The 25,136-nt window shown below is 37.5% G+C and overlaps 1 protein-coding gene across 1 annotated transcript in view; it reads left to right on the top strand.

Annotated features, from left to right (window-relative positions):
- Positions 1-6,984: 6,984 nt before the first annotated feature.
- Positions 6,985-25,136, top strand: part of pex16 (peroxisomal biogenesis factor 16) — a 34,265-nt gene continuing 16,113 nt past the window's right edge. The window contains exons 1-9 of the mRNA XM_039754942.1: positions 6,985-7,148; positions 7,241-7,276; positions 10,137-10,213; positions 10,474-10,607; positions 13,254-13,354; positions 14,506-14,592; positions 14,939-15,088; positions 15,897-15,969; positions 16,887-17,006. Coding sequence (XP_039610876.1) covers positions 7,022-7,148; positions 7,241-7,276; positions 10,137-10,213; positions 10,474-10,607; positions 13,254-13,354; positions 14,506-14,592; positions 14,939-15,088; positions 15,897-15,969; positions 16,887-17,006 — 905 coding nt within the window. The 5' untranslated portion in view covers positions 6,985-7,021. The remainder of the gene's footprint in view (positions 7,149-7,240; positions 7,277-10,136; positions 10,214-10,473; positions 10,608-13,253; positions 13,355-14,505; positions 14,593-14,938; positions 15,089-15,896; positions 15,970-16,886; positions 17,007-25,136) is intronic.

Raw genomic sequence — 25,136 nt, 5'->3', positions numbered from 1 at the left:
TTGTTGATGCCAAAATTTAAATTGTTGATGTCAAAAATGAAAAAATCCAATTTCAAATTTTAAAAAGCTGATCGCTAATGTGGCAGTATCTCTTAAAGATAGACAGACTTGCAAAATTGTGATATCACTCACCTACCCTTTAATTCATTTACTCATTCAAAATAGCTAACACAAATAAAAGCAAAAAGGCATCCCAACAAACATATAGAGCTTTAGGAAAAACATGTAACAAGATTAACTGTATGAACCATCACAATTTATAGATCAAGTGCACTTATGATATAGAGCTAAAAATATTTGGCCAAAATGTGACAAAGTTCAAGTACTGGATGCTTTAATAAATTATAGGTAGAGCTTAAGTAGTAGAAGCAAGTGTACAATACAGTGATGCTATCACTATCATCTTTAAAATTTGGGACAACTGAAAGTTGGGAGTGGTATGGTGGCCTAGTGGTTAGCACTACTTTCTGTCTGGCAAAAAAACAAGCTTTGTGGAGTCTATGTCAGTTTTTCTTCAGTTACTCCAGTTTTATCCTCAATGATATGTGTCAGGTTGACAAAAAGTTCTAAACTGGCCTTGTGCCGATATATACATGTGAAGGACTGGCACCCAATCCAGGCTTTACTCGTGCCTTTTGCCTGATTTTACAGGGATAGGCTAAAGTTCCCAGCATTCCTGGACTGGATTAAGTGGCTTTAGAAATGTTATGTTAAAGATTATTAAAATTCAAGGACACTTGCTTCTTTTATCCTGTTCAAGTATGCATTCTCTTTAATCCAAGGAAGAATTGTTGTAGCAATGTGACCAGAAGTGCACATAGCAGCACAACTACACTCTTGTTAGCACATTATAGACTCAGATAATAACATCCATTCATTTCTATTAAACAGGTGGGACAGATGATGGAGACACACTATTGTCCCAGCCAGGATGAACTCCGTCCCCTTACCTGGCAGGGATGCTGGGATAGCGGATGGACAGAGAGAGACAGCCTATTCATGGGCCAGTATGCCCATTCCTGTGCCCACAAGGCATTCATGGGCCAGTATGCCCATTCCTGTGCCCACAAGGCATGCTGGGAATTGCTGTCCCAGGGGGCAGCCCTGCTGGCTTCTGTGGGTGCCACCAGGGGAAGCCACAGTGTTTTAAAAATAATGTTTGCTCACTCATTGGTGATTTCACACCACATGCTTCTTTCTCATCTTATCTATACAGCTTGTTCCCTGCCCATTAACCAGCTCACAATCCAGATTCATTATGCAAATGATTATGAACCAGGATTAATTCCATCACAAGATCTTTTCTCACTATCATAATTGCTCCCTCTCAAAGCAAAAGCATATTAAAGGAAGGACCTTCTCCTGCTCCTATTTTGTATTTTATTACTGTTTTACATAACAGTGAACATATTTTACAGGGAATGTTTAACAAGATAATGATATGAAGAGTAAAAATTAAAACTAGGGAAAACAAAATAAAGTTGATTTTTTAATGCATTCAGTTCAACGTCATTAAAATTAGTATACTGGGCCATGCTGACCTAATAGCATTATGTACAGTATATGCTGCAAATATATGAACCACATGTCCGCGCTGTATACTTCCAGTTCCACTTCATGTCTAATGTACCATATTGGATCAGGACCTTGAAACTGAGCAGGCCACCAGACTAAGCTGAAGTCACTGGTATGTTCTTATAAGCAGTCTGAAATGCTTTGGGACATGGTACATTATCCTGCCGGAAGTATCAATATGGCAAAAAGCTAGACTATGGCAATGAAAGGATGCATATTGTCAGCATCAAGGAGATTAAGTACACTGTGGCATTCAAATTATGTTCAGATTTTAATGCTCAGGCAGGGAGTAGAAGAAAAATCTTAAGACGTGTGATTAAGAGGAATAGGTTGCCTAATGGATTGCTGTGGTAGTCGTGGATTTCCATTGCCCAAACATCATGTTCTAATGCAAGAATAATAATAAGCATACCTAGTACCAGAGTACTTTGGACCAGTGGTCTATAATCAACTTTGTAATTATATGAACTGACCTAAAGCTATATGTTCTGCACTTTTACGTAAAGAGAGGAGCTGAGCGTTCAACTGGTCACCACTTGAAACTGGTGATGAGTTAGCTCAGAAAGATAAAGCATTTACTGGACATACCTGGCAGATGCAAACAGACAGTGAGTGTGTGATAGGAATCACTAGCAGAAGACTCTGTTCCAGATGATTCAAGAGATTCAATAAAGGTGACCAGCAGGTGTCATCAAAACAGTGAGATATTAAACTATGGTAGTATCAAACCCTCATAGCAGTTTAAGTAAAATTTATCAATGCACCCAACTATACATCCTCTCCATGAACTGTGAGATATTGTAAATGTTACCCTACTCAAAGAAACCAATTAAAGGACAAATTCTGAGAGGTTACACCACTCCATAACTTTGAAGTGCACACTTCAATTAAATAATCAGGCTTTTCATGATAACAATTAACTACATAGCTAATCTGCTATATTTCTAAATCAATGAATATATGTTAAAATACTGAATTCTGTGTCAAAGAATCAAAGAGTTAAAATGAAATATAATTGTGGTGTCAAAAACAAGGCAAGAACTCTTATGTTTTCAAAGGTACACATAATTCTTTATTTGTCTGGGATTATCCTGTGCCTGATACAAACAATACTGTGCCAGATGTGTTACAGATTCTAAAATTGTCATTGCAGACTATTGTTTTTGTGCCTTTTTGATATTTAAGGAGTTAATATTTTAATCCAGCTATTTAGAGGGTCATACAGTGTATTTCCTGCTGTTTATTTTTTTCTCTCCTGATTTTAAGTCACATGTATGCTGTTAGGTGCATCCAGGTCCTATAAACAATGCCTTTAAATTTACGTTACATTTAGCCGTATGTCAATTGTTAATATTAAAGAATGTTTGTTTATGAAATTCTTCTTCTGTGCAGCCTTGGGGAAACACCCAATATCTAGTGCAGCCGAATATTTTATATGCTCTCTTCAAAAAGCTGGTTTTGATATTCCTATGTGTTGCCTAAATATTTTGGAAAGGTCCATTATATATATATATGTGCATGGAATGAAAGTGTAATCCTTGTTTCAAAATATTTTTTTTTCTTCATTACAGTATTTACCTATTTGTTGATGTTTTTATTTTTGAGTGTATTTATTGATTATTGCTAAAACTGGATGCCATATTTGTCTAAAGGACCAAAAATGAAAATACAGTTTTCTACTCAGTCACACAGTTACTAGTCAATCAGATGAATGGAAGAGTTTAAAATAGCATTTTTCAGTCACCTATCTTTCTTGCTTGCTAATAATTAGATTAGATAAACTTTATTATGCCTATCAGGATGTTTAGATGCATACAGCAGCAGTAACATAAAACAAAGACACAGACTCACGGGACAGAAAATGCAGCCAATCAATCAATCAATCAATAAGTAAATAAATAAAAATAAACTTAAAAAGTACATTGGCTGGAAACATTGAATTTCCTAATAGCAGTGAGCAGAAAAGACCCCTAGAAGCACCTCTTAGCACACTGTGGTAGAATAAGCCTGTGGCTAAAAGTGTTCCAACAGAGCACCTTTTGGAGGGGATTTTTCATGATGGCATCCAATTTTGCCACCATCCTCTTTGTAACAATAGCTTCCAGTGTGTCCAGGATTTACTCTATGATGAGCCAGCTTTAAAGATAAGTTTGTTCAGTGCCTTTTTAGCTTGGGTTGCTTCCCTAAAAGATTGCAGATTGAACACTACACTGGCTGCTATCCACTGGTAGAACATTTCCAACAGCTTGCTGTACACAAAAACCTGAATCTCCTTATGAAGTACAGTCTGTTCTGGCCCTTCTTGTACAGCGCTACTGTGTTGTTAGACCGGCCATGTTTGTTGCTCAATGTACCATTTATTAAAACATTTACAGTGATCAGCGTTCCTAAATTACATTCTAATGGTGCCACCTTTAATTAACATTTTCCTTCTACACAAAGATTTCAAGTAAAAAAGTCAAAGCATTCTGTGTGTCATGTAAATAACAGGCATCTGTCTTTGGCCACTTAGTCACCTCTCTTTAGACATTGTAATATATTATTACATTTTTTGATAATTTTTCAGTATTTGACCTAAGTGTGAAGTTAGATATGTTATCTATGTTGATATCTATATATATAAAAGTCAATGTGTGTATGTATGTATGTTCCAACATCACGTCCGAACGGCTGGAGCGATTTTCATGAAACTTGGTACACATGTTCCTCATTGGTCGACTAAAAATACTGTAGGGTGAAATCAACCCTAACCCACCCCCTTCTGGGTTGGGTGGGGGTGGGGGTGATCTTGTTGTCTTGTATGCATGTTATCATCTAGTTGATACTTGGAACGACCACCAGAGGACGAACTGGAGGCGACTGCCAGCATTCTTTATGTTTGAGCGCCACCGGCCCCTGTTGCTTTTGAAATTAAATAGAGTTCTACATGTGGAAATGTGTGTGTCTTTCCGGATCGGAAGTGAGACGTAGAGTTGGGGTGAGGGTTCCAGCTTCAAGGATACGCAAGTGAGGCCAGTACACCGGCAAAAGGAAACCTCCGAAGAAAGACAGTCGCTTAGCTGCTAATGCACAAATGATGCAAGCACTTCGGCAACATGAATCCTTCTAGCAGAGAGATGCCCAGAGTAGTTCTGATGATTTAAATACTTTCTATGATCCTGTGCTTTTAACAGCATGGGCTTACACAGTTAGTATATACCAGGCAACTGCCAGTATTCTTTCTTTTTGAGCAGCACAGCTCCCCTATTGCTTTTCAGATTAAATAGAGTTGGCCTGTTCCGAGCGTCAACTAGATGATAACATACAGTACATACAAGATCGCAAGACAAGGCCATTAGTGTGTCTTTGTTTCTTAATTTATTTTAGGGTGATCCTAAATTGTCCCTAATGTGTGTTATGGTGTTTGTGTGCACGCCCTGCGGTGGGCTGGCGCCTTGCCCGGGGTTTGTTTCCTGCCTTGCACCCTGTGTTGGCTGGGATTGGCTCCAGTAGATCCTGTAGTTAGGATATAGCGGGTTGGATAATAGATTGATGGATGGATAGCATAAAACCACCATCAATATTATTCTATGAATGAAGAAAAGCACCTGAAATGCATTCCCCATCTAACTATTAATATTAGTTTAGCCACAGAAATGTATTAACATTATCTAAATAACTAAGAACTTAAAAAGAAAATAATTTGTTGTAACATGGGAATACCAATGGTGGCACTTATCTTAAAGATTTTAACTTAAGTCTCCAAATGCACAGAATAAAAAGCAGCACTTTAGATCATAAGTCTAACCCTTTGTGAAAAGTTATACTGCTAAGCAACTGTTTTAGCATGGCACTCTCTGTTATTTGTAGCACTCAGCCCTTTGTGCACTGGAGAAACTGTCAAACACAGTCTGGTGTTTTTTATATGCCCCCTTGCTCCGACCTTCTGCATGCTCAAAAACTGCAGTTCCCTTTCTAACCCCATGCTATCTTTATATATTGTTTAGGGGAACTGTACCTTCATGTGGGATTAATTAGTTAAAACTCCTTTTAGCTGCAGGTTAATAACGTGTACTCTTTACAACAACGATGTGCAGACAATACAGTCATTAGGTAGTTTATATGGTAATGTAAAATACTAAGGACATGTTATTTCAGTCTATGCTTATTGAGCTGTGCTACCAGAATTTCTTTCCTCTTCCTTTTATTTCGGAGGGGGTTACTGATTCATTTCCAGATAGGTGAGTTTTTTATATGTGTGTGTGTTTTTGTACAAGCTGGTTGCATATGAGCCCAGTTCCCCCCCAGATTTTGACTAATTCTGGAAATCTGTGCAAGTTGAAGTAACCACACAGAAGGTAAAATTAAAACAGTAAACTAATTCGTAATTGAAGTTACATATTACATTTGTCCATTTTAAGGTAGATCACCGGTGCTTTTCAATGGTTGGGACAGATTTGGAAATTTTTAAATTTTCAACAGTGTGATGTTCGAGAAACCTTGACAAAAATTAAACCAACTCAACAAATTTCCTTGAAGAATAGTGTGCCACATTTCAACAAAATCAGTCCACTGGAAGCCGAGTTGTTTTTAATGCAGACAGGCAGAAATTGCTATCACAATAGGTGATTTGTGCATTATATGAAAATTCATCAATAAGACAAGCTTCACCAACTCATCTAACAAGAATATGTTGTGATAAAATAACAGTGTCAATCACAAATTGTGAAAATGTCTCTGTCTCATTATTATTCCAGAGTAACAGGGCCATTAGTGAAGGTCCTGTCCGGGGAACATCAATGTGCCTCTGTATGCTGCAATACTATGGAAGGTATGACAATAAAGCCGCTTGACATGACTCATGGGTTACTTTGATTCAGCAATGGAATTTCAACTAGGGATATTAACTAGGGATTAAAAACATAAGTAAAGTGAGTAGTGGACAAGCCATCAATGGCCACATATTGTATGTCAAAAGGAAAGTTTTAAAATATTTTCCCAACCCCTTAGTTCCCAATGAAGGTGGCACATACAATTATAGGATAGATGAACAGGTGTATAGTTCCTTCTTTTCAAGCAGGCATATGGTGACGTGTGTATTGTAATTTTTTTTTAGTTTTTCAGTGATCTCAGCATATTTTATCCGTTGCAATGATGTAATTTGGGCAGTGTTATTTCTTTAATTTCCACAGGATAGAATGGATAATGGAGTTACTATTGCTTACAAAAGAAGGCAAATTGTTCATACTTAAGTAATTTTCTCCTAAACGTTAGTTACTCTTAAATTATATTGTACCCGCCAAGATATCTACCTTTAAATACTTTAATTCCATTGTGTTCAATGAATTACGAGGAGTTTTGTTTTGATCCATAAGATCACACTGTGACCCAGAAGTAGTAGTTTTATCTCGTCACCACTTATCGCTGGCTTTGTGTCCCCGGAAGTAATTGTTCTAGAGCTGTCGCCATGGCGGCCAGCTGTGTAGAGAAGCTGCAGCTTCTGTTCCGCCGATACGAAGACTATGTGATCCGAAACCCTGCAGCTACGTCGCAGCTGGAGAACACGGTGCGCACGTTGTCATATTTGATTGCGGGTAAGCCTTTCATTTTTTCTGCATCCGTATTTCTTACCAGGGTACTTTTTAATAAACCTTGCTGAGTTTTTCTTTTTTTTTCGTTTACTCAGGACGCTTTGCAGAATCCCACGAGCTCTCTGAATTAGGTAAGAAATTGCCAACACTCTTGAATTGGAGATCATTCCTTAACGTGACAGCACCTGTGTTTTCAGGTCTGAGAACAGCAAAAAGAACACTTTACAAATCTTAGACATATTTGATTTAATAGTTACAACAAATATAAGATGCTTAATCCCATCAAGAAAAGAAAGTGCTAACAAGCTGAAGTATGTTGTGGTTTATTTAAGCCGTTTGATGCACTGGTGTGTGCCTGAACCAGATACCTGAATTCCTTCATTGAAAAAGCAGATTATGAAAACGCGTGCTGAGAATGCGAGGGCAAATATTTATGCCTCACTCAGGCGTACATATGCACCTTAAAGAACTATTTTTGTACTTTTCATTTCTGTCCCGTGTCTCGTGTAAACTAGAACTAAATAAAATATACAGCCTTGGTATCATTCTTATAACTGTATTCTGCAATGGTTTATCAGTACATTTGTTTTATTATTCTTTTGTCATTTCATGGATACTATTGATAATTGTTTTTAAAATTGTGCACATATTCAGTGTGAATAGTAATGTTTCTGTTAACCTTTAATTAACAAGGATACGTTTTATTCTGTTTTTGCTCTCAACTCATTTCCATTTTTACCTTATCCTAAATAACGAAGGGCGGCGCAGTGGTAGCGCTGCTGCCTCGCAGTAAGGAGACCTGGGTTTGCTTCCCGGGCCCTCCCTGCGTGGAGTTTGCATTTTCTCCCCGTGTCTGTGTGGGTTTCCTCCCACAGTCCAAAGACATGCAGGTTAGGTGCATTGGTGAGCCTTAATTGTCCCTAGTGTGTGTCTTGCGGTGGGCTGGTGCCCTGCCCGGGATTTGTTCCTGCCTTGCACCCTGTGTTGACTGGGATTGGCTCCAGCAGACCCCTGTGACTCTGGGTTAGGATATAGCGGGTTGGACGATGATGAATAACGAATGTTACAGGTGCATCTCAATAAATTAGAATATCATTGAAAATGTAATTTATTTCAATAATTCAATTCAAAATGTGAAACTCCTATATCATATAGATTCATTACACACAGAGTGACATATTTCAAGCGTTTATTTCATTTTGCTGATTATGGCCTACAGGTAATGAAAACTTCAAATTCACTATCTCAGAAAATTAAAATGTACATAAGACCAATGAAAAATTACTTTGGACTTGATAAAACACAGTGGACCAACACCAGCAGATGACATGGCTTCGCAAATCATCACTGACTCTGAAAACTTCACACTGGACCTCAAGAAAGTTGGATTCTCTGCCTCTCCACTCTTCTTCCAGACGCTGGGACCTTGATTTCCAAATGAAATCCAAAATTTACTTTTAGTGGAGAGGCTCAGAATCCAAGTTGCTTGAGGTCCAGTGTGAAGTTTCCACAGTCAGTGATGATTTGGGGAGCCATGTCACCTGCAGGTGTTGGTCCACTGTGTTTCAACAAGTCCAAAGTCAGCGCAGCCGTCTACCAGGAAATTTTAGAGCACTTCATGCTTCCATCTGCTGACAAGCTTTATGAAGGTGCTGATTTCATTTTCCATCAGGACTTGGCACCTGCCCACACTGCCAAAAGTACCGATACCTGGTTTAATGACCATGGTATCACTGTGCTTGACTGGCCAGCAAACTCGCCTGAACTCAAGTGGAAGATGAGAAACGCCAGACCTAACAATGCAGATGAGCTGAAGGCCGCTATCAAAGCATCCTGGGCTTCCATAACACCTCAGCAGTGCCACAGGCTGATCGCCTCCATGCCACGCTGCATTGATGCAGTAATTCATGTAAATGGAGCCCCAACCAAGTATAAAGTGCGTATATGGACATACTTTTCAGTAGGCCAACATTTCTGTATTAAAAATCTTTTTTTTTTTTTTTTAATATATTGGTCTTATGTGATATTCTAATTTTCTAAGATACTGAATTTTGAGTTTTCATTACCTGTAGGCCATAATCAGCAAAATGAAAAGAAATAAACTCTTGAAATAAATCACTCTGTGTTTAATGAATCTATATAATATGAGTTTCACTTTTTGAATTGAATTACTGAAACAAATTAACTTTTCTCTGATATTCCAATTTATTGAGATGAACCTATATATGACTGTAGATTTTTAGCAGTTCCACAATACTGAGTATCATTAAAAACGTAAATAATTTGCTTAAAATTGTATTCTTCACTCTGGTAGTGTATACTAAAAAACAAAAATATCTCAACACAGATTTATGGTGTACTTTATATTTCCTGTCTTTAAGGTTGTATCTCCTGACATATAAGTAAAAGTCATATTTACTGGATCGGGTTCTACAGATATAAAAGCATTTCAATTAGAGATAATTATAAGAGCGTGTTATCTAGCTGTTGTGCTTCTCCACTCCAAGTAGTTCAGATCTGAATCAGCTTTTGATAGCATTTGATCCATCTGAGCTGGTATTGTAAAAATGTGATCTCGGCATATCCTGCAAATAAGTAAAAAATGACAGACAGATACCATGATTGCAGAAATTTTAATTAAAAGTAATGTTTTTCTAGTCCATGTTATTTATATCAAACTGTTTCAAATAAGGTAATTATATCACACTAGTAAGTAAATTCTAAACTCTCAGAATTGCCTGCTGTGCAGCATAGTAGGCATTTGGGTTTGCACAGTGTAGCTGCAGAACAGATTATGATCTCAGTTCAAGTGAGATGTATTCTGGACACACCATAGATAGTTTTCTGACACCCTGACTACAGACCCAGTCTGTTCAGGTATATTGCCTTCTAGTTTTGCATTAGAATCTTTAATTTGTGTCCCATGCTGTTTTCTTATAATTCAATATTCTTTGCTGCACATTGTTTTTGTTTGTCTGTGTTCTCTCCTAGTCTATTCAGCCTCCAATCTACTAGTGTTGCTGAATGATGGAATTCTTAGAAAGTCTTTGGCCCAGAACTTCCAGATTGTGAGCAGCATATTTTATGCATTCTTTATTATTTTATTTTTTACTTTTACTCAAGGACTCTTGAGAAGCATACATTGTTACTTTATTGTGGATTTTTATTTCTGAGAAATACAGTTGAGAGAGAGTTTCTGCATGCTAGTCATGGAGTTAGATCATCAGTTTATTTTCTTAGTCTGTATTGTGTATTCTTTCTAGGAAATGAGGTTCCCAGAAGAGATGTGTTATCATTAATACTGTAGATCTATTTTGTCTCTTTTTAGCCTGTCTCCCGGCAGAGGCTGCTTACTTGGCTTACTGTACTGGAGTACATTGAAGTCTTTATGGAGATGGGAGCTGCAAGAGTTTGGGGCCAAGAAGGACGGTGGCTGATCATTATTCTTATACAGATTGCTAAGTACGGTCATATTTGGTTTCGTATTACTAAGTGCACATGGATGTCTTGATGATTTTTTTTTTTAAAGAAATTGTAATCATATTATTGTCTAGGGAAATCTTCCTAAAATAGTTTAATATTCTAATATATTCATATTATTTATACATATTGCATTGCACTATAATACTTATACAGAAACATAAAATGAAGATTTACTTCTGGTGAGAATTTTTCTGATTTGGATCTAAAAAGCAACCGTTAACTCTTTATATTAAAAAGTAATTGAATTTCCTTGTATATTAAATAAGTTTCAATTGTAATATTATAGTGTGCATTAATATTAAAAAGTAAGCTGTGAGCACTTTTTAACCTATCCTATACATGGTATTTTAAACAGGGAAATGGTAATTGTTGTAGTTTATTGAAATTTTGAATTGACATCAAGCATAGTTTAAGATAACTTGTGTGTGCTCACCAGTGTAGTCATGTAGTTATAGGCCTGCATTGCTTGAAAAAAATTTTTTATCTGTATCATGGTTTGCACAAAGATGTATCATCTTCTAATTATGTAAATTATTTATTAAATGATAACTTCTGTAATAAAATTTCAAGAAACAAGTCAAAATCTAAATATTTGTAGTTGAAGATAAGAACAGAGCAAAGTATACATCCTGAGTTGGTACTTCTTGGGAAGGGAGGAAAACAACAATTTTAGTTTCTTTTTACTCTTGTAAATAGTACAGTGTTTGCTTTTTTTTAATATTATTATTACCAAACAAAATCAACATTTACTGATCACTCATAAACCTTGTGCTTTGCACAGATATCTAAAGGAAAGACAAACCTATTTGCCATTGTACATATGCTTATGCTTTGCATCTTCTAGCAGTTTTGAAAAGCCACCTTATCCATTCTAATCAGCAGGTGAATCATTATTAAATACTGCTGCAACAGATGGCAGGGGTGATATTGATAATAAAGATAATAGGATCTGATATGTTCCAGATGTGTCATCATATTAATTATTGGTGTGCTTTCATTTATTTTGTTGTTTATTGTTATTATTAGTTCAGTTTTTGTTTTATCTAACCACTTGATTTGTCTGTTAAATGTCTCTATCTCTGACTTTATACTGTCTTAAAAATCTCATTTTGATCAGTGTATATTTTACTTATGTGATCTAAAGATCTGATAAGAATACTACTGTATGTTCCTTGCCCATGCAACCCAGCACAAAGTGTCAAGAAATCAACCCCTGTTCTGACAGTATTGGGCATAAAGTAAGATCTATTCTTGTTGCAGTGGGTAATATACCAGTTGCTCCAGTATAATAGATGAAATACTTCTTGCTGTATGAATTTCAAAAACAATATTTTACTGGTATGGTAAAGATCAGTGAAAAACTTACAAACACATTTAAATTTAATTCTTTTTCAAAACCTGTAAATCATTGTATGCAAAAGTTAAAAATGAAATTTAATCTAATGCCCATGTATTAGTGCCATGAAAAATAAACTTTTATTTGTATGGCCTTGTTTGAAAGTAAGCCTAGCCCTCTAAGAATATTGCTCAGAATGATGTGCAGTTCATTATGATTGGTGAGTTGATGCTGTCTGCAGCCCTCCACCAGTCTATATGAGAATAAGCATGTTTGACAGTGTATATACATGTATTTTAAAAGTCGGCAGTTTGAACCAGGTAGACAGGAGAGGAAAAAGCAGTGTCATTTACATTGTTGTGAAGAAAAAAAAACAGTACATGTTGGGGGAACTACTCTTTTATCGATTCAAGCTAGAGACATGAATACCTGTTGTCTAGTCCTTTTGTATAGAAGAGCATCGTCAAACGTTTTGACAAATTAAAATGTTTCTGTGTGTGCTATTAATCAATAGTGCATTTGTAATCTATTAAAAATGCATTTCGCCCTAAAGGGTAGGTTTTGGAATTCCTTTAACTGTGAAATAATTTCATAGTTATACAGGTGTAAGGCGAGTTTTACACAGTTTAAAGGAGTGTTAATATAAGTGATTGATTATGGGTCAGCTTGAATATGCCATGGAATTGAAGCTATTTTTGTTTTTGCTTTGAAGTCTGCAAGAGAGATAATGAACTTGATTAAAATCTTTCTTTTTTAAGAAGTTTAATGTCTGTGTATCAAACATTATTTTAAAATCTGGTCAATCAGATACTAACATTGTGAATAATCCTTCCTGTTGTCCAGGATGACTGTCCTATTCATAAGAAAGATTTGCTGCAGAAGGAAATCAACATGGTTATACCAAGTTGCTTAATAATAAATAGCATTGTTCACTAATGTACCTCCATAAAAGCACAGCACACTTTTAACGGACTACCAGAGCCATTCACTGTTTGAATCAAGGACTCTGGTCTTAGACTGTTTTGATAGTGTGCCACTTGTCTATTTATTTAATGCACAGCGAAAGGTTTTTGATCTGACCCCGTTTCATTTTCCTTGTGCTAGTCAAAAATTGCAAACATACATTTGAGAAGCATCTGCTTTAGTATATTTACTCACTGCTTTTACTGTCGGTTTTTTCAGATACTGGGTTACAGTATATTTCTGCTGAAATGTGAAAAATGTAGTGTTGAATTTTATTTCATGGACATTTTGTGTAATGTTTTTTTATCATTTTAATTTATTTTTAGGGCAATCCTACGTATCTTATTGCTTTTCTGGTATAAAACTGGAATCCAGACATCCCCACCAATCATTCCTCTTGATAGAGATAAGCAGCTCAGGGATAAAGGTAATAAGCTTAGCTTAGTATTTATAAAGAGAAAAAATATTTTAAAAATAGTTATGGTAAATTATTTTGCATTTTGTTAATATTTGTAAAATTCAAGTTTCTTAGTCTATTCTACACAGATGTTACTAAGTGCACTGTGAACCAAAATGGAGGTTTTAGAACAGCCTCCTATATCAACTTGCTGTACACTGGCCAAACATTGTCATAAGTGGTGAAGCGTTTTGCATAATCAAACTACAATGAGGATATTGCAGGCTTTGATAGGCTTTTTGTGGTGTTAAACATCAACAAGGACTGCTAGGAACATTTCACAAAATGATGATCACACTTAGCTCAGTGTTCTGAATTTTCAGTTTCTTAAATTGTATGGCCTTGGGATCCAGTTTCTCCTTTTTATCTTCACTGATGACCTACAGATAGCAATTGAAGAGAGGGGGGATGGGTTGCTACATAGTGAAATGACTGTGATAAGAAAAACAGGGCTTTAAGATCCCCCTTAGTGAGACCAGTGATTAGAAATAGAGTGGTTGGGGTTGCAGGATTTCTCCACTGGTTGTATGTCACAGCAATTCAGTAGCTGAAACTATTTTCTTTCCTGGTGTGTTTGCGATCCAAGGACAGCAAATTGTGACCCAGAAATGGGTTGTAAATTCAGAGATTGAGAAACACAACTTTATTGGAAGATTGGGTAATTTTGTGTGTCTGTCTGTCTGTCTGTGTGTGTGTGTGTGTGTGTGTATAGTGAGGATCACCCATCCTTGTAACACCGTCAGCAACAAAGCACAGTACAATCAACCTACACTTTATCAAGCTGCTGAGACATAATGCCCATGGACAGTGTTTATACATTACTACTGTTGTGATCAGTTGTTGCGTCTGCAGACTTGCAGGTTATTGAGTTTGTGAAGTTGATATTGCAGTGATTTTCCACTTAATTGTGTGAGGGTCTTGCAAATAATGTCATTTTTAAAGTTAACTAGCATCTCTGTACATTTATGTAAGTTTTTTTTTAATTTCATGTTTCTCCTAGTAAAAACAACTGAATCTGCAGAGTTACTAAAAGTCAGACCTGGTCTTATATAATGTGCAGTATGTTGTTCTTTGCCTTGTATAGTCTCATGTGTTTATTGAGATATTTCCTTATTAAACAGAGCATGCAAAAGAAGAAAATCAGGAGCAGCTGCAAGTAGCTTATGTCGGTCATAGATCTGGTAGAGTGATGAGGTCTCTCTCTAAATGTGCGTAACAAATCTATTTATATCTATTTTGCAAACATATAGATTAAATTGTTATTATTTTACTGTGCTAAGAAATTTTATTTTGGACAAATGTGGTTTTCTTATACAGTGTGCACTTTGGATCTCTTTCAGAGTAATGTTAAACTGGTTTTCTTCCATGTTCCAGTGATGTGCAAATTAAATTAATTGGGCACTCTTAATTGTCCCTGTGTGTGTGTGTGTGTGTCAGTCAAAGTAAGCTCCGAAGTCATTGAAAGCCAGTAAGATATTAGCAGGCTCTGGCTGGTTTAGTAAGTGGACAGAAAAATGTAATCACTTTACATTTTTTTTGTTTAATCTGGTACAGCATCCTCTATGCATTCCACAAACTGGGATTTACCTGGACAAGATAAGCTGGAAAAGGTGCCTAATGACAGGAGCTATCAGGCCTCAACACCACTTGGAATGCAGGAAACTGTTGCAGAGTTCATCTACATTGGCCGTCCTGTTATTCATTGTATCCTAAATTATGTCGCAATAGAGCATATTTCAGAACTCTGTTATATGACTGTTTCTTCCTTTATATGAACAAATTATTCCAAATTTATATCATAAACATTATTTCATTAGCTGTTATGATTAATAATTACGTTTGTTGTAAGTGTGATTACATTGATATTTTAATCTTTCTTTTTTTTTCCAAACCAAACTTCTGAAGAATGTGATACTTGATCAGAAACACTAGATGTTATCACACTACACTACGATGTTTATGCACGTTGTGAGTTGTTTGTCAAGTTTTCTTTATGTATAAGTTCCTTTTACCATCATTCACATTAAAGCAGTCTTTAAACCACTTGTATTAAAACTCTTTGATCAATTTTTTTAAAACATCTCAGACAGTTTAACTACAGGTTTCTATCTAAGTGAAAAATATAAAAATTTGCACACACAGCAACCACATATCTTAATACCATATAATTTGCCACAGCATTAACATATTGGCAAAAATATTTTACCATATACCATTACACCATATGGTGCTTACATTTGGGATAAATACTACAATGACTTCTTCTAGTTTAAATTCACGTTTGGTGTTATGAGTATTAATTATTAGTGATGTAAATAATGTTAGTGTTGTAAGACACCTTTCAATCTAACATATTGCCCTGTTTTCCACATTTTGTGTTCGATTGTTCATTTTCTTAATCTTTTTTCTTGGGGTAATAAAATGGATGGAGCATTGTTACTGTCCATAGAATTGTGTAGAATTTTAAATGTTTTCTATTTAACAGAAGGTTCCTTAACATTTTGTAACTCAGTGCTAAGTCTTGGCATTTGGGGAACAAAGTCCTGGAAGCCTTGGCTTATTTCTGGAGTGCTTGATGTAACAAGGTAATATTTTACATGTGCATGAAGAATTCGATAAAAGTAATAGCTTTAATTATTATTCTGTTCTTAATTCTTACTGAGTCTAATTTGAAAAGCTTATCTGATTAGTGTTCTTAGGCAGAAGAAAGTTTTGAGTGGCAAAACATGTGTCATGTTTTGCAACAAAAACATCTTCCTTTTCTTTTAACCCAATATGTTTCCCTCTCAATATGTTACATCATGTAGTTAAAATCAATATAAGCTACATTTTCATTGTTTTGTCATTTACGTGGTATATTCATTGTTAATTACACACATATTGATATTACTATAAATATGCCTCCAAATATTTGAAAATTGTCACTGAACTTTATGAGATGATTTCCAATATTACACTGGAAAATTACTTTTAGGTTTACCATGTATCCATAATACAATGAAATTCATATATGTATTTCTCACACATACTAATGACAGTAAAGCAATACTAACAACAGAAAAAAGATCATATATGAAGCATATATATAATCTATAAGCAACCCTTCTCAGAATAAACCAAGTTTAGAAAAAGGATAGTGTAAGTTCTAATGTCCCCATTCTGTCCTCAAGAATGGAAGAAGGGAAAAACTGCCCAGGATGGATAAAGTCGCTAATATTTTTTACCTTCTAAAGAGCTACAGTATGTGTTCTGTATGTTTTGAATGGAAGGCAGTTGTGTGCCAGTAATATTCCATACCACCTCTACCATACTTTTGTGTCCTGATAGGTAAAATATATGTATTAATATTATCTGCACTATAATGGTGGCAGATCAGCAATCTGTCATTTGTACCATACTTTGGAAAGCTAAAATAACTGTCAGTTGAGTAAACTACAAACATATTTAGAGGTAAATTCATAAAGGCTAGTACTGAAAATGATTTTGTTAACTGTTTTTTCAGTTTGGGCCTAATGAATGATGTAAAGGTGCTCAACAGAAGAGAGCAAACAGAAATGAGACGCAGGGCCTTTCTTCTCCTGTACTACCTTCTCAGATCACCCTTCTATGATCAATTCTCGGAGTAGGTGTATTTCTGTACAATATTTGTGTGTGTGTGTTTGTTTTTATATATATAATACACTCCCTGAGTGGATTGGAGGACTCTCTTTTAACTCAAGAGTGCTTCCAGTGTTTAATCAATTGTTTACAGGAAGCATTTTTGTATCACCACTATCCAACAGCTCCCCCTTGCAACTCTTACAGAACCTGACAGGGCAGGCACCCATAATGGAGCTCATTACCTGGGATGCTGCCAAACAGTGTACATGGGAACGCTCTGCCCATAGCAGGCAATCATCCACTGTGCTGTCCTTCCCAGTTCCCAAGTCCATTCTGGGTGTCATTCTGTGGCTCCCGCTGCATCTGGGTTCTGGCACAGAAAGGTAATATTGTCAATCCCTCACTGATCTTCTGTTATGAAGGCCTCCTGGTCAGGTATGGAACAAAGTTCCAAAGTTATAAGGATAAGAGATAACATAGACAAACTGACCCGATCCGGGTGATCTACCTCCCTATATAATTTAAATCTAGGGAGATATATATATATATATAGATATATATATATATATATATAGATATATATATATATATAGATATATATATAGATAGATATATAGATAGATATATATAGATATATATATAGATAGATATATATATATAGATATATAGATATATATATATATATATATCGATATAGATATAGATATATATAGATATATATAGATATATATAGATATAGATATATATAGATATATATATAGATATATATAGATATAGAGATATATATATATAGATATAGATATAGATATATAGATAGATATGAATACATACATACAGTACAGTACAGGCCAAAAGTTTGGACACACCTCCTCATTCAATGTGTTTTCTTTATTTTCATGACCATTTACATTGGTAGATTCTCACTGAAGGCATCAAAACTATGAATGAACACATGTGGAGTTATGTACTTAACAAAAAAAGGCGAAATAACTGAAAACATGTTTTATATTCTAGTTTCTTCAAAATAGCCACCCTTTGCTCTGATTACTGCTTTGCACACTCATGGCATTCTCTCGATGAGCTTCAACAGGTAGTCACCTGAAATGGTATGAGTTATGAGGCCGGAGCACTTTGCCCACCAGACGCCGGAAGGTTACTGGAGCCCCATGTAACCCAAATGGAAGGACATGATACTGCCAGTGTCCGCTAGGGGTGCTAAATGCGGTTTTAGCCTTCGCGGAGTCCGCTAAAGGAACCTGCCAGTACCCCTTTGTCATGTCCAGTGTAGTGAAGTATTGAGCCTGCCCAAGCCTCTCAAGGAGGTCGTCCACTCATGGCATTGGGTAGGCATCGAATTGGGAGAACTGATTAAGCCGACGGAAGTCATTGCCAAACCTCCAACTCCCGTCAGGCTTAGCGACCAACACAATGGGGCTGGACCAGGGACTATGACTTTCCTCGATCACACCTAGTGCTTGATCTCAAACTCCACTTCAGAACTTTTTGCCTCAGGAAGACGATACGGGTGTTCTCGGACAATAACCTATGGCTCTGTCACAATGTTGTGCTCAACCAGAGAGGTCCATCCGGGGCTTTCATTCACTACCTCCCGGACAGACTGGATAACTGTTTCCAGCTCCTGCCGTTGTCTGGGACTTAAATCCGCACCGAAGTTAAGGCTAGCCGTGTGAGCAAAGAGTGAGCGGGGCTGGCCGGAGGAGGGATCGGGATCCCTGTCCTTCCACGATTTCAGCAGGTTCACATGATAAACCCGCTCCCTCGGCCGACGATTGGGTTGACTCACCAAATAGTCGAGGAGTCCTTTCCTCTCCTTAACTTCGTAGGGGCCTTGCCAATGGGCAAGCAACTTAGAGTGGGAGGTAGGTACTAGGACCATGACACCATCTCCCGGGTGGAACTCCCGGAGAGACGTGCCACAGTCATAATATCGGCCCTGTGCTGCTTGGGCTTCTTCCATGTGACTTTTATCTATATATATATATACTAATAAAAGGCAAAGCCCTCACTGACTGACTCGCTCATGATTAATTCTCCAACTTCCCGTGTAGGTAGAAGGCTGAAATTTGGCAGGCTCATTCCTTACAGCTTACTTACAAAAGTTAGGCAGGTTTAATTTCGAAATTCTATGTGTAACGGTCATAACTGGAACCTACTTGCGTACATATATACAGCCATAGCCTGCAGCTTGGTCACCGTGTGAGTTGCGTCCCTCATCATCACGTCTCTCACGTAATTGAGTGCCTGCCCATATAAGGCCGTCCGTCAGCAGCAATCCAATAGACACGCTGCCGCTAAATATTCGCAGGTGAAGGACTGTGCTTATGCAAGCGAAGATGAGATGGTCAGGGATGGAATAGTGTTTGGCACAAACTCAGCGAAAGTGCGAGAGAAACTTTTAAGTGCCGGGTCTTAGCTAACATTAAATAAAGCTGTGGACATCGCAAGATCGCACGACATAGCACAACCACAGCCAAGGACCTTCGATGCATGTACTCCGAGTGGCTCACATGAACTGACTGTGAACGCAGTACGCAGAGAACAAGCAAATGCTCCAAAGAGCACTCAACAAAAAACGCATTACACAATTGATAAGGCAGCAAAAGAATATGAAGCGAGTGACGCATACAAGCATATTCATACTGTAAGTGCAGGTACTGCAGAAACAAAGCACGGTGTAAACTTTAAGTTTAAATTAAGTTCATAGACACGCTGGCATTTGTCATGCCTACGACAAATACGATATTCGCGAGATACAAGTTTAATGAGGAGACGCATTGCCAGGTCTGAGCTAACAACTGACTGGGCAGGACTGGGAAAGGTTAACCGGTGCATGCGTTGTGTGATGTCTCAGATAAAGAGGAAGACGAGCTGCTTATTGATGCAGTAGGAAACGAACAACCCTCTGATGCTCAAGAAACCTTAGTAGACATATCAATAGGAAAGCAAGGTGTAAAGCTTAAGTTTAAATTACGTTCATAGACACGCTGCCACTAAATATTCGCAGGCAAATCCAGAACTTAATACCGGGAATGCCTGTTAAACATCTTAGATTTACGAGTACCGTTTTGGGTAGTGATCACTTCGATGAATGAAACCTGTTCAAAAAACGCATTACATAATTGAGAAGGCAGCAAAACAATATGAAGTGAGTGACCCATACAAGCATATTCATAAGTGCAGCTTCTGCGAAAATAAAGCACGGTGTGAACCTTAAGTTTAAATTAAGTTCATAGACAGGCTGCCGCTGGCTTTTGTCATGCCTACGACGAATACGATATTCGCAAGATACATGTTTAATGAGAAGACGCAGGGTATAAATGAGACTTTTGATCACTTTGTGACGGACTTAAAATTGCTGTAACAGAGTTAAAGTTGCTGGTGAAGGCCTGTGCTTATGCAAACGAATAGGAAAGCAAGGTGTAAAGCTTAACTTTAAATTGGGTTCATAGACACACTGCCGCTGGCATTTATCATGCCTAAGACGAAGATACACGCCAGATACAAGTTTAATGAGAGGACACAGGGTATAAACGAGACTTTTCATCACTTTGTAACAAAGTTAAAATTGCTGGTGAAGGACTGTGCTTATGCAAACGAAGATGAGATGGTCAGGGATGGAATAGTGTTTGGCACAAACTCAGCAAAAGTGCGAGAGAAACTTTTAAGTGCCGGGTCTGAGCTAACATTTAAATAAAGCCGTAGATATCACGAGATAGCACAAGCACAGCTGAGAACCTTCGATGCATGTACTCCGAGCGGCTCACGTGAACTGACTTTGCAGGACTGGGAAAGGTAAACCCGTGCATGCAGTGTGTGATGTCTCAGATAAAGAGGAAGACAAGCTGTTTATTGATGCAGTAAGAAAGGAACAACCCTCTGAATCTGAACAAGACTTTGTAGACATATCAATAGGAAAGCAAGGTGTAAAGCTTAAGTTTAAATTAAGTTCATAGACACGTTGCCACTAAATATTCGCAGGCAAATCCAGAACTTAATACCGGGAATGCCTGTTAAACATCTTAGATTCACGAGTACCGATTTGGGTAGTGAACACTTCGATGAATGAAACCTGTTATCTTTACAACGGCTGACAAACACGAAATATAACTTGAACACAACACATCCTCCAAATACAAACCTGATTGAAAGAAATAATGATAAATCCTTGATGACAGCAACACTTATAACAGTGACAAAACAATTACATTGACAATCATGTTACGTTATTTTTAAAATGTTTCCTTTTTCATAACTTCTTTAACACACTACTTCTCCGCTGCGAAGCGCGGGTATTTTGCTAGTATATATATACAGTAATCCCTCGCTATATCGCGCTTCGACTTTTGCGGATTCACTCTATCGCGGATTTTAAATGTAAGCACATCTAAATATATATCACGGATTTTTCGCTGGTTCGCTGATTTCTGCGGACAATGGGTCTTTTAATTTATGCTACACGCTTCCTCAGTTTGTTTGCCCAGTTGATTTCATACAAGGGACGCTATTGGCGGATGGCTTAGAAGCTACCCAATCAGAGCATGTATTACATATTAACTAAAACTCCTCAGTGCTATAAGATATGCATCCCGCGCGGAGCTTGATTGTTTGCTTGTCTCTGCCTCTCTCTCACCCTCTCTGACATTCTCTGCGCCTGACAGAGGGGCTGTGAGCAGAGGTGCTGTTTGCACAGAAGCTGTTTGCCTAGTGGATACAGACGCACCTCTAAGAAATGCCGCTTTATCATGGTACTTACAGAAGCACACTTATTGATTTTTTTGATGGTTTGCTTTAATCTCGCTCTCTGACGTTCTCTGCGCCTGACGGAGGAGATGTGAGCAGAGGGGCTGTTTGCTTAGAAGATACTGACGCTCCTCTAAAAAATGCAGTGGCAAACTTAAAAGCACAAGTATTGATTTTTTGATTGTTTGCATTTCTTTGCGAGTGCTCTCTCTCTGAAATTCTCTGCTCCTGAAGAGAAGATCTATTTCCATTCTTTTAATTGTGAGAAAGAACTGTCATCGCTGTCTTGTCATGGAGCACAGTTTAAACTTTTGACTAAAGGGTGTTATTTCATTTCTAGAGGGCTCTAATAATGTTAACAGTGTGGGAGAGTTTATAAGGGCTTAAAATATATAAAAATAACTACACAAACATATGGTTTCTACTTCGCGGATTTTCATCTATCGCGGGGGGATTACTGTATCTATACTAATAAAAGGCAAAGCCCTCACTCACTCACTCACTGACTCACTGACTCATCACTAATTCTCCAACTTCCCGTGTGGGTGGAAGGCTGAAATTTGGCAGGTTCATTCCTTTCAGCTTCCTTACAAAAGTTGGGCAGGTTTTATATCGAAATTCTACGTGTAATGGTCATAACTGGAAGCAGTTTTTCTCCATTTACTGTAATGGAGATGAGCTTCAACGCCGTGGGGGCGGAGTTTCGTGTGACATCATCACGCCTCCCACGTAATCACGCAGTACATAGAAAACCAGGAAGAGCTCAAAAAAGCGCTTAAGAAAACATGCATTATATAATTGAGAAGGCAGCAAAACAATAAGAAGCGAGCGAGTGACATATACAACCATATTCATGAGTACTGCTACTGAAACAAAGCACGATGTAAACCTACACTTTAAATTAAGTTCATAGACAGGCTACGCTGGCGCTTGTAATTTAGTGCCTGCCCATATAAGGCCGTCCGTCAGCGGCAATCCAATAGCAAACTGCCACGGGTAAATATTCACGGGTGAAGGACTGTGTTTATGGAGAGGAAGATGAGATGGTCAGGGTGGTGTTTGACACAAACTCAGCTTAAACTGCGAGAGAAAGTTTTAAGTGCCAGGACTAAGGTAACATTAAATACAGCCACGGACATAGCACGAGATGGCACCAGCACAGCTGGGAACCTTCGATGCATGTACACCGAGTGGCTCACGGAACTGACGAGTGCACAGATAAAAGGCAACAGTTCCAAAGAGCGCTGAACAAAACCAATTACACAATTGAAAAGGCAGCAAAAATATGAAGCGCCTGATAAGCATATTCATAAATCCAGCTACTGCGGAAACAAAGCACACGGTGGAAAAAGTCAATGTCCCGCTAAAGGAAGACAGTGTAAAAAACCCGTGCATGCAGTGTGTCAGGTCTCAGATAAAGAAGAAGACGAGCTGTTTATTGATGCAGTAAGAAACGAATCGATGAATGAAACCTGTCATCTTTACAACGATTGACAAACACGGAATGTAACTTGAACACAACACATCCTACAAATACGAACCTGATTGAAAGAAATAATGATAATCAAATCCTTGATGACAGCAACACTCAGTAACACTCACAAAACAAATACTGTATATTGACAGTCATGTTACGTTATTTTTAAAATGTTCCCTTTCTTTTTCTACCTTTTTTAACACACTACTTCTCGCTATGATACGCTGGTATATATATATATATATATATATATATCCCGCTCTACATACTCGAATAATGGATACTTTATTCGCCATCAATGATTGTTTTGGTAAAGCCATACTCAGTGTATTCATTAGATGAACGGTAAAAAGTAAGAGCGAGGGAGGATGACTCATTGAGGCATGCAGGCTGTAGCTTGCGCCAACTCTATCTGAATTGCGATCACATTTGAAAAACATATCTTTTCAAGTTCTATTTAGTCCATATGTGTCAAACTCAAGGGTCGGGCCACATCCGCCCGGCATGTAATTATATCCGCCCGAGATCATTTTATATACTGTATTATTGTTATTAAAGCCCGGTATATGAAGCGCTGGTAACACAATAAACTACAGATCCCATAATGCAGCGCTTCAGCTGCCTTGCATCAGGGTAACCTGAATGCAATTCAGAAGATACAGAAAACAGCATAATTAAATAAGAATCTGACACTTCAGCGGACGCTTTAACCCTGCACAATCACAAAGTGATTTCAAGTAAAGCTGCTTTTATGGGAGACACAAATGCACCAGTGCAACTTGCCCCACTTTTCCCTGTTGCCAAGTACTGTTAAACCAAGTCGCCACTACGGTGTTCCCAAACACGCACTTTGCTGATAAACTGAGCGCACTGAGTTTGCACGGCGCTTTGGTGACTTTGATGAACAAAAAAAGTCCGTCTACATGCGGCTCGAACCTTGTGCATGTTTGGTAGCACATATCTGTGTGAGAAGCTCTTCTCAGTGATAAAGACTAACAAAACAGCACACAGGAGTCGCCTCACTGATGAGCACCTGCAATCCATCCTGAGAATCTCCACAACACAGAACCTCACAGCAAACAGAAACGAACCTGTGGCCAAAAAGATGCCAGGCGCCCAGCTCTAAAATGACATATGAGCAAAGACAACTGAATGATTTGATTTGTTATTGCACGTAAGAGCGGAGTCAACTGTTTTAACAAACAGCGTATTGCACTGATAATGAAATAGCTGTGTGTGTATATATGTAGATATGTATGTATATGTATATATATGTTTATATATGTGTGTGTGTATATATGTATATATATATATATGTATTTGTGTGTATATATGTGTGTGTATGTATGTATATGTGTGTATATATGTGTGTGTATATATGTAGATATATATGTATGTATATATGTGTATATGTATAGATATGTATATATATATATATGTTTATGTGTGTGTGTGTGTGTATATATATATATATATATGACAACAACACTCATCACTCACAACAGTGACAAAACAATTACATTGACAATCAGGTTACGTTATTTTCAAAATGTTTCCTTTTCTTTTCATTGCTTCTTTAACACACTACTTCTCCGCTGCGAAGCGCGGGTATTTTGCTAGTATAATAATAAAAGGCAAAGCACTCACTGACTGACTCATCACTAATTCTCCAACTTCCCATGTAGGTAGAAGGCTGAAATTTGGCAGGCTTATTCCTTACAGCTTACTTACAAAAGTTAAGCAGGTTTCATTTAGAAATTCTACACATAACGGTCGACAACGTCCGCCATGTTGAACTTTCTTATTTATGGCCCCATCTTCACGAAATTTGGTAGGCGGCTTCCCTGCGCTAACCGAAACCGATGTACTTACTTATTTCGATGGTATGACGCCACTGTCAGCCGCCATATTGAA

This window comes from Polypterus senegalus, chromosome 1 (genome assembly GCF_016835505.1).
Source record: "Polypterus senegalus isolate Bchr_013 chromosome 1, ASM1683550v1, whole genome shotgun sequence".
Classification (NCBI taxonomy): domain Eukaryota; kingdom Metazoa; phylum Chordata; class Cladistia; order Polypteriformes; family Polypteridae; genus Polypterus; species Polypterus senegalus.
The sequence above is the reverse complement of the archived record's forward strand: the minus strand, read 5'-3'. Positions and strand labels throughout refer to the sequence as shown.